This window comes from Echinops telfairi, unplaced genomic scaffold, assembly GCF_000313985.2.
Source record: "Echinops telfairi isolate 266 unplaced genomic scaffold, ASM31398v2 ScPeMD7_3533;HRSCAF=4204_0, whole genome shotgun sequence".
In the NCBI taxonomy this organism is placed as follows: Eukaryota; Metazoa; Chordata; class Mammalia; order Afrosoricida; family Tenrecidae; genus Echinops; species Echinops telfairi.
In genome coordinates, this window is record NW_022107431.1 from 7,869,595 (window position 1) to 7,879,852 (window position 10,258).

General features: G+C 47.6%; 1 protein-coding gene across 1 annotated transcript in view; it reads right to left on the bottom strand.

Annotated features, from left to right (window-relative positions):
- LOC101641191 (solute carrier family 22 member 1) overlaps positions 1 to 10,258 on the bottom strand; it is a 38,229-nt gene that overhangs the window by 10,088 nt on the left and 17,883 nt on the right. The window contains exons 5-7 of the mRNA XM_045294538.1: positions 8,103 to 8,124; positions 7,613 to 7,994; positions 1,751 to 1,859 (exon numbers count right to left, since the gene is read on the bottom strand). Coding sequence (XP_045150473.1) covers positions 1,751 to 1,859; positions 7,613 to 7,994; positions 8,103 to 8,124 — 513 coding nt within the window. The remainder of the gene's footprint in view (positions 1 to 1,750; positions 1,860 to 7,612; positions 7,995 to 8,102; positions 8,125 to 10,258) is intronic.

Consider the following 10,258-nt stretch of genomic DNA (forward strand, 5'->3'; position numbering starts at 1 on the left):
GTGTGTGTGTGTGTGTGTGTGTGTGTGTGTGTGTGTACCACCATTCCCGTCTGTTGTCATCTTACTTCGGCTTCTCAGACCCTAACGTCTTCTCCAGGACAGCGCTGCTGGTGATAAGTTGTTTTCACTTCTTCGTGTCTGAAAGGCCCTTCTTTTCTTTGCATTATTGAGCGCTAGTTTTACTGAGTAAAGAATTCTAGAAAGACTGAGTTTTTGTTTTTCTTTCAATACATTAAAAATGTTGCTCTCTCATGTTTTAGCTTGCCTGCTTTCCAATTTAAAAAAAATAGAAGAAGCCTGCTGTCATTCTTATCTTTGTTTTTATTTGTAATGTGTTTCTTCTCTGACCACTTTTACAAGTTTCTTTTTATCATTGGCTTTGGAGAAATCTCATTATCCTGTGACTTTATTTCTTTTTTTTTTTTTTTTTTGATGTGTGTGTGTGTAAGAAAGAGTAGAATGCACTAAAAAGTCTTGGTTCTGTACATTTGTAATTTTCATCAAATGGAAAATGTGCCCATTAGGTCCTCAAGTATTTTTCCCATCTCCCCACCACCAGCTAGTCCCATGCTCCTTTGTGACCTTGAATGCCATGTCTGAGAGGTGTGTGTCCCCCCACGGCTCACTCGCACTCACCGTGTTTCATTTTGGAGTGTGTCTACCGCCATCTTCAAATTCGTGATATTTTCTTCTTTGGCATTTAATCTACGCTCAACCCCATCGGGTGTATTTTTTTATCTCCGACATTTTCATTTTCATCTCTACGAATTCAATGTGGGCCTTTAAAAAAACGTTTCCTGTCTTTATTTAACGTGTTCCATTCTTTGCGTGAGGTCCTTGAAAGCGCAGGACAGAGCTGTGATACGTATGTCAAGCTCCTTGTCTGTTAATTCGGTCATCTGTGTCATTTCTGGGCCAATCCGCACTGGTTTGGGATTCCCTTCCATGTAACTTCTCTGTGCCTGCTCCTTTGCATGCCAGGTAATTTTTGATTGGTTGCCAGGCATTGTGAATTTTCCCTTCTTTGGTGCTGGATATTTTTATGCTTCTGTAAATCATCTTGAGCTTTGTTTGGAGAACATAGCTAAATTACTTGGGAACAGTTCTATCCCTTTGGGTCTCACTCATATCAGATCGGACATTCCCTCTTCCTTTCCATTAAAATCTTGATTGGAGCATTTCTTTATGTCACATTTATGACATTTATGCTCTGTATCCGTGATCACATTGATTTTAATCTCTAATTTGGCGTTCACATCAATAATGGACGTTATTTTTATAGATCAGTGTAGGTTTTACAGAAATATTGTGCAGAAAGGACAGAGTTCCTGTGTCACCCTCTCTCTTTGTACTCAGTTTCTCCTCATATTAATGCCTGACTACGCGTGCTCCATTTGTCACAAGGGATGAACCAAGAGGGTCGGTCCCTGTTTTGGTTCATTCCGTTCTACACAAGGTCCCACGACGGAAACCAACACAAGAGCAACTAAGAACGGTTGACATTAGGGTTCACGCTTGGCGTGGTCCCCGGCGATGGTGCTATGGGTTTTGATAAGTGCACAATGGCATGTGTCTACCGTGAGAGGATCATACAGAGTAGTCCCACTCCCTTTCACACACCCCGTTAAGCATGCCCTCGTCACAATGTTGATGGGCCAAATTGATCACTCCTGGGATCTCATTGAGGACATTCAGCTGGAGTGACGACAGGCAGCTATTGGAATGGCTACCATCCCGTTCAGGCGCTCACCTGACAAATGTCGGGTACAGCTCGGCGTTCACGAGGCAGACCATCTGAAACACGATGGTGATTCCCATCCGGCCAACGCAGGCGACCGCGACGTTCAGCCAATGCAGCTCTATGGAGGGGACACAAACAGAGTGTGGGAAGAATGGCACAACTCACCAAGTTAGGACAAGAAACCACATCAGATGAGGTTTAGACTTTCAGAGCTAGAAGGGCCCAAAAGTTAGTTGTATTTGAATGGTTCCTCTCGGGATAAGAGAACAGAGTGCCAATCAGATCCCAGGACTTGATAACGGCCCACGGGGGGAGGGTCTCTCGTACAGAGGAAAGGAGGGGCTTCTTTGGAATCTCAGGTCTGCCTCCTGCCAGGTGCATGAACTGGGACATGCTGGGTACTTCTTTGTGTCTTGGTTTCCTCATCTGTAAAATGGAAACCAGTTTACTCAGTTTATGGATTGTTTGGTGAATCAGAGATAAAATATGTCCAAACGTCCTTGGTGATGTTCCATAAATGTTGGCTTTAAAATCACGATACAATATTATTATAATGATAGCCACTAGCACCACACATGGACACAGTAGGTGCAATCAATGTAGTTCCTTTAGAAGAGTCCGGACAGTGTGTGGGGTACAAGTTGGGCCGCTAACTGCAAGGTCAGCAGTTTAAAACCACCAGTCCTCCCCAGGGAGAACGATTGAGGCTGTCTGCCCTGGCAAAGATTTACAGCCTCAGAAACCCATGGGGGCAGCTCTGTTCAACGCTACGGGGTTGCTATGAGTCTGAATTGACTGGGTGGCCGTGAATTTGGTTTTGTTTCATTTCGCGTTATTTTGTGTTGAAGAGTAGTTCCAGGAAGTGCACCAGATGTGCCCGTGTTCTAATTACCAATCTCGTGTACATTTCCCAGCATATTGTAACAAAACGCAAGCTCTCCTCAGAGATACAGTCAGTTAAGCCTCACCCTCACTGCCCTTGCGGCGAGTTAGGATCTAGACCACCGTCTTAAAGTGAGTATTGCAGTGGAGTGAGTCACACAATTCTTTGGCTTCTCCGTGTATATAAAAATTGAGTGTCCACTAAAGCTGTCTATTCCGTGTACAATAACATTATGAAGAAGTTTGGTCACCAGAATGACCAGAATGTACCACAGAGGCACAAAGTGAGTAGAGGCTGTCCGAGACATGGCACTGGGAGACTTGCCTGGTGGTGGGTTGCCAATGTGTACCAACCTTCCGTTTGTTTTAAAAAGCAAAGAAACGTCATGTTTGCAAAGCACAATGAAGCAAAGTGCAAGGAGACAAGGTACTCCTGTCACCTGGAGAGGGGACAGCACCCACAGACCACGCTGGAGTTCCCCCAAAGATGAGGAGAACAAGCCCCAAGACTCAATGGTGTTACTGAAAAAAAAGTAAATAAAAAACATATATGCCCATCCATTGAGTGTTACCCAGGATTCCAGCATCCTGCCGATCTCTCTGGCCTTGCAAAAATTTACAGCCTCAGAAACCCACAGGGTTTCTTGGGGAAGAAAAGGGGTGGATCTCCTCAGGAGATGTGGTCGGATCCTAATCTGATACCTGTGAATGTCTTGCTGTTTGGAAACGGCTTCCTTTTTTATGCTGATTAGACCCTATCAGAGCAAGGTGGGTTCTAAGTCTGGTCACTTCTGAGTTGTGAAATGAGCAGATCAGACACAGAGGCCTTGGAGTCCTCTGAGCCAACGGAAGGAACTGGCACCGCCAAGACCCTGAACTGTCCTCTTAGGCGCCAGAACTGTGGGGAAATGGATGTCCACTCTTCAAAGCCACACATTTCTACTGTTTCTCTTGCAGTCACACTGGGAAACGCCTCTCACTCGCTGCCCTCAAGTAATGCTGACTCACAGCGACTCCCTGCCGCTTCCCAAGACGGTAACAGCTTATGGAGGGAGCAAGCCCAGTCTTTCTCCAAGGGAGCTGCTGGTGGCTTTGACCTGCCAACCACGTGGAACAGTGGGTAAAATCTAGTTGAAACCCGCTGTACCTTTTTCTTGTCGACATTGTTCTTCCCCACAAAAGAAGTGGAAGAAACTTAAACTTGCCTTCTCCAGCCCATTGAATCTCCGCCCTTAATGTCTTGCTCGGATTGTGTCCTTTACATAATGTCTTGAATTCCTAACATCCTAACCCCTACATTTGTGAGTGTGGTCTTCTTTGAGGAGATCAGGTGTTAGTTATCCAAATCAAACTCACTTCCATTGAGTCAAATCTGACTCATGGTGACCCTGTAGGACAGAGCAGAACTGCCTCTGTGGGTTTCCCAGGCTGTAACTCTTCACAGAAGTAGAAAGGTTCAGTCTTCCCCCCTCCGAGAGGCTGGTGGTTTCAAACTGCTGACCTTATGGTCAGCAACCCAACTCGTAACCACTACGCCACCAGGGCTCCTGTTATGGATAAGTTAACCATTTAGGTGTTTAACGTCAGGTGGGTCCCGATTCCGAACCTTTCAGAGCAGTGATGGTGAGAGGGGAGGGCAAACCCAAAAAGAGTCACACAGAGACGATAACGCGTGAGGGTCTGTCTGGAGGGATGGAGAGCCACGGAGCATCGCAACCACTAGAAATCAGGAGCAGGAAATGAAACAATCCCCCCCCCCCCACTCCCCGCACCACCCTCAGAAGGAACAGACCCAGTCAGTACCCGGGTTTGGAAGGTCTAGCCTACAGAACCAAGGGCCAATACATTTCTGCTCCATAAAGCCACCCACGCAGTGATATCTGTTATGGCAGCCCTAGGAAACCTAGACACTGCTCTATACAGCGTGGGTCTTGTGAAGACAGATTTCACGGAGCATTTCCCACAATGCATTGCACAAAAGTCTGCCCGAATGACTCATTAAAGCAACAAGTGCAAAGTACAAGCAATAAAAACCAAGAAATAGCAAATCCACCTCAGTATTTATTCAACAGCATTTCCAAAAGCAACGAATGTGAAAGGCAAGTTTATGCCCTCAAATTAAAGCTGACTGAAAATAATCTGCTTTGATTTACCTTGGGCTGTGAGAATGATAAGTTATATACTAAAATACACACCTGCTGCCATCAAGTCTGTTCTGACTCATAGCAACCCTCTAGGACCGAATACAAAACGTGCCATAGAGTTTGCAAGATGGACAATCTTTATGGGAGCAGGAAGCCACATCTTTCTCCCAAGGAGCACAGGTGGACTTGAACCACTTGTACTTTGTGAGTAGCAATCTAATTCCCTGTACCCCTTGCATCCTTGAGGCTCCTTAAGAATTCATCCATACAGCCAATATTGAAAAGACTATCGATCCAGACATTCTGGATCCATGAGGGCTAAGCAAATTCCTGAAATTATTAGCCTGAATTAATCTTTGGAATGTAAACCAAAAATGTGCCCTGAAATCTTCTTAAAACCAAACAATAGATTAGCCTGACTGGTAATGAACGTCTTCTCTTCCCAGATCAACCTTCATGGGACCAAGGTGACGGCAGCAACTTAGGATATTCGACAAGAACCACGGGGGATAGTGAGTTTATATTCATGGGGAGTTACAGCTCAGAAAAGGAGAGTGTGTGTGGTGGCCCAGCTTGAAAAATGCCATCAAAGCCACTGAATTGTACATGGAGAAACTGTTTCATGGGTGTATATTTTGCTGTGTAAATGCTCAATGATGCTGAAAATAAATAAGATGAATTATGTTTATATCTTAGAAAGACGTGTACAATCAAGTGCTGTTGGGGATGTGGATCACTTGGAACTCTCAGCCACGCTGGTGGTGGGGACGCAACTTTGGAAACTCCTGGGTTGTGCCCACCCAAGCTAAATATCTGCCTGCCTGTGCACCCAGAAAATATGCACTTATTACATGTGGACCGAGACGTGTGCCCAAAGACTATGCCCTCCCTCCCCTATTTTTGTGTGCCTCTGTTGCCTTTACTTCTTATAAACTTCTCAAGAATAGCTATGCATTTTATAAAGGTAGTGTATTAGTCTGGGTACTTTGGAGAAACAAATCCACAGCAACTCATGTATAAGAGAGAGTTTTATGTAAAGAAAATGTGCATCACGAAAACATCCCAACCCAATGCTGCCCAAGCCCACAAGTCCAACATTAACCCATTAACCCAACACCAGTCCACAAAGTCCTCCACCTCACAAAACAGAAGCAATGATGCTGACTGCAGGAGGAAAACTGAGTCAGTGAACAAATAAGCATCTCAGCACTAGCAGGGGTCTCCACACTGCTGCTCCAGCACCCAGGGCTGCATCGGAATGGGTCCATGTGGCTTCTCCTTGGGGATGTCTTGTAGGAAGTCAATCTTGCAAGCTGAAGCAGGGAACTGCTAACCCAGCTGCACCCGGTGCAACCATCACAAAGCAAGAGACCCAAAAACTAGAAAGGCGAGGCTCACCACCCATTTATCCCTCCGCCTTTCAATTAGCCCCACATGTGATTATTGGCCAGGCTGGCACAATTAACTAACTCAGGTAGTTAGATATAATGATGATTAAGCCCATATAGCAGGGGAAGTCCATCTAAATGTTTGAATATAAAAAAAAAAACTAGAGAAAAGTATAAAAGTGGCAATGAAACACAGATTTAAAAGGCAAATATCCAACAAAGGAAAGATTCCCCACACATATGACAGTTAACATCCTTAATATAAAATGAACGCATACAAATAAGATAAGGGTGGGGGGGGCGCTAAGATTCCAATTTTAAGATTAGTAAAATAGGAAGGGCAGACATTTCCAAGGGAGAGAGAAGTTGAGACAGGGAGAAAATAGATCTGTACCCGACAGATATGCAAGAGAACGCTTTGCCCCTTTAATCCAAGAGATGCTAGAAACAAGATAAAAGCCAGCCAACAGTAGAATGGGTCGACAGTGTGCCATTCCCATCATGAAATGCTACACAACCATGAAAGAGTGTAGGCCACACTCTCATGCGGGCATGTGGTAAAGTGGGTGGGAGGGGCAGCGACAAAGAGGACGGTCCTCCAGGAGACAGACTGACACCGTGACTGCAGCCATGGGCTCGAGCCATGGGAACAATGATGAGGATGTCGCGGGACTGGGCAGTGTTTTGTTCCTCGTGCGCAGAGGTGCTCTGGGTCAGAAAGAGCCCAATGGCACCCAACAGCAACACTCTGATGTAACCACATGAATGAATCTCACAGATATGAGGATGAGTGGATAATGTTGGCAGGGGGGAGGGGGAGGGAGGAGAGGGATGAAGAAGCTTATTTAGAACCGTTCCATTCATTGACATGATGTACAAGGACAGTCAAAGGTGTCCTGACAAAGGGGAGAGTTCTGGTTATACTGGCTGAGCAGCAGCTATTGATTGGGAAGACCCTTGAGGGAAACTCCTGGGGTGTTGGAGATGTGCTCTGTCTTTGTCTGGGTTGTGGTACCTAAGGGTATGTTGATGCTGTTGTTGCTGACAGATTGATTCTGATGCATGCTAACCCCATGTGTGCAGAATAGCACTGCTTCCAGGGCTCATAAGGCTGTGACCTTTCAGAAGCCAATTGCCCGGCCTGTCTTCCAAGGTGCCTCAGGATAGGATTGAACCACAAACCTTGTGGCTAGAAGTCAAACTCTTATACAAGGGGCTTCAAAAAGTTTATGGGGAAAAAATGGAAATGAGAAACCATGGACTTTTTCCATAAAATTTTTGAAGTCCAGTCATAGATGCAAAATTTCACTGAGTCGTATATACTTCTGTGGTCATTGTACATATGTTATACCTTGACTTAAATTTTAAAGAATCATTTAAAGACTCTGTGTTCTTGATCCAGAGGTTTACCCAAAGCATTCGAACACTGGAAGATCATAAGAAATGGACAAACTCACCATGGGAGACAAAAATCATGGTGAAGCAGGCTGCCCCTGCCATCAGATTTGACACAGCCAGCGGGTAGAGGCGGCCGATGCGGTCCACAGTGAGGATGATGAAGAAGGAGGCGGGGAACTCAACCAGGGCAGAGTAGAGGAAGTCCAGGTAGAGGCTCCCACCGGAGGCACCCATGTGCATGATGAGGCCCTGGTAAATCACAGAGCTGGTGAACCTGAGCAAGAAGAGAATGCACATCAACGGCAAGCACTGTGGCTTAGGAGGCGCCAAGAACTGCTGGTGGCAGGCAAGAAGGCCGCACCCCCGGGAGAGAGAGACGCAGTGGATGTCATGCGGCAGAATGAAAGGGGAGAGAAGCGTCAGGAGGGAGTCACACGTCACCTTGAGGAGAAATCCAGTACACAAGTTACGTGAGAATAGTAAGACTTTCAGTAATGAGCACTGCTACTCACGTAGGGCACACAGTGCTGAGCTCTGGGCTAACGTCACTCCCAGCAGCCTACGAGGGGGGCTGATAGAGAATGCAGGTCAGTGAGGTCAGTGAGCAGGCTCAACCTTTATTGCTGCGTGGCTGTGCGTAAACTATCCAGCTTCTCTATGCCTTGATTCCGTTATATGCAAGCTTTTGTCCCATGGAAATAATAGGAGGACCCACCACGTCTGTTCTTCTTCATCTAAGCCAGCTTCTCTGAGGATTTGCTCAGCATACAGAAGGGTGAGAGAAAAAAGAATGTGGCACCAGGATTGGAGCAAGACTCTGTAACAACCTGCTCTATGCAGATGACACAGCACTGCTTGCTGAAAATGAGCAGGACTTAAAGCCCTTGCTGATGAAGATCGAGATTTCGGCCTTCAGTGTGAATTGTGACTCAAGGTACAGAAGACAAAAATGCAACTGGACCAGAAGGTAACATCGCGATAAACGGAGAAAGGGCTGAAGTTGTCCAGGATTTTGTCTGGCCTGGATCCGTAACCAACGTTCATGGAAGCAGCAGTCAAAGATCAAAAGATGAGTTGCACCAAGTAAATCTGCTGAATAAGACCTCTTTAGAGTGCTGAAAAGCAGCGATGTCACTTTTGAGGAGCCAGGTGTGCCTGACCTAAGCCATGGTCTTCTCAATGGCCTCTTGGCAGGTGAACGTCGGACATTGAATAAGGAAGACTAAAGGACGTGAATGCATCTTCGTGGTGCTGGAGAAGAACATTGGAAGCCCCATGGACTGCCAAAAGGACCAACAAATCTGTCTGGGAAGAAGCACAGCTAGAATGCTCCTCTTAAGCAAGGATGGGGAGACTTTGTCTCACATGCGCTGAACGTGTTACCAGGAGAGACCAGTTTCTGGCAAAGCACGTCGCCTGGTAAAGTGGAGCAGCAGCAGAAACAAGGAAGAGCCTCAATGAGATGAACTGGCGTAGTGGCGGCCACCTACTGCCCCAGGACTCCCAGGAAAGGAGAGGAAGTGGTCCAGAGCCACTCCTAGGGAAAGATGGGGGGGATCTGTATAGCAGCCCACCGTGGGGGCCGGGGCCCGCTTTCAAAGGCATTGCTGTGTAGAGACACCCACACAGGAGAGGGGGTGAGCAACGAGGGCAGGGCAGGGCAGGGGGAGCCTGGTGCGCTACAGAGGGAGGGAGGGGCAGTCTGGAAAATCGTGGTTATATATTCAACCCTCAGCAAATATTTATTGAGTATCTATGTACTGTGTGCCTGCCCAGTGGTACAAACACTTTGTTCTAATCAAAGTCTTGCACAGCACTATAAACAGGCTGGAGAGGGAGGTCCAGGGCCCAGGGGCTCCACTCGAGGGGTGCAGGGGGCAATTGTAAAGTTGGCTGGAGATTTAAGAGGCTGATGGTTATTAGAAGGGCTGACCATTCTCACCACTAGATGGAAATTGGCAGTCACCCAAGCCCAGGGAGGGCTCACTCCCCCCGCGGCACCGGCTCCTGGGAGCTGTGAGGTTCTGGCACGGGAGGGCAGGTGGGTCCACGTGCACCTTTGGGAACTTCTAGTCAATAGTCAACAAAAGCACCAGGACTCTCAGGTAGGGGCTGTCAGGTGTTCATCTGCATGACAAGGCTCTGTACCCCGAGACTCCACAAAGTGGCAGACTCAGGGGGCCTCCGCCTGTCTCACTCTTCTCCCTGTGAACCTCTCACGTCTAACAACCCCTCGCTTCCATCCTCCCGGAGAAGTCAGAATGTCGTTTTAAGAGGAGCTCTAGAGCCCCACGTGTGGTAGTGGACACGGAGTAGTTGCTGGAAACCAGCAGCAGCCCCTCTGGAGAAAGGGTGGGCGTCCCACTCCCTGAAGACGGGGTCAGTCCTCCCCTGCCCCAGACAGTCTCTTTGGCGTTGGGCTCGAGGACTGCTGGCCGCAGTTCCATCAGTTCAAAACCACCAGCAGCTCCGAGGGAGAAAGAGGAGGCTTTTTGCTCCGTCAAGAGCTCCAGCCTCGGAAACCTGTGGTGAGTCAGGATGGCTGGGTTGGCACGGAGGGAGTGGACGCTGGATGGACTGCGGGGCAGCACAGAACAGCCACTCCGGGGCTTAGGGGCAGCCAGCCGGGTCCCTGTCCTGAGCAGCGGCTGGCGGCTCAGCACACTTGACCCCCGTGCCCCCCATGGCTCCTGCTGAGCGCGTGG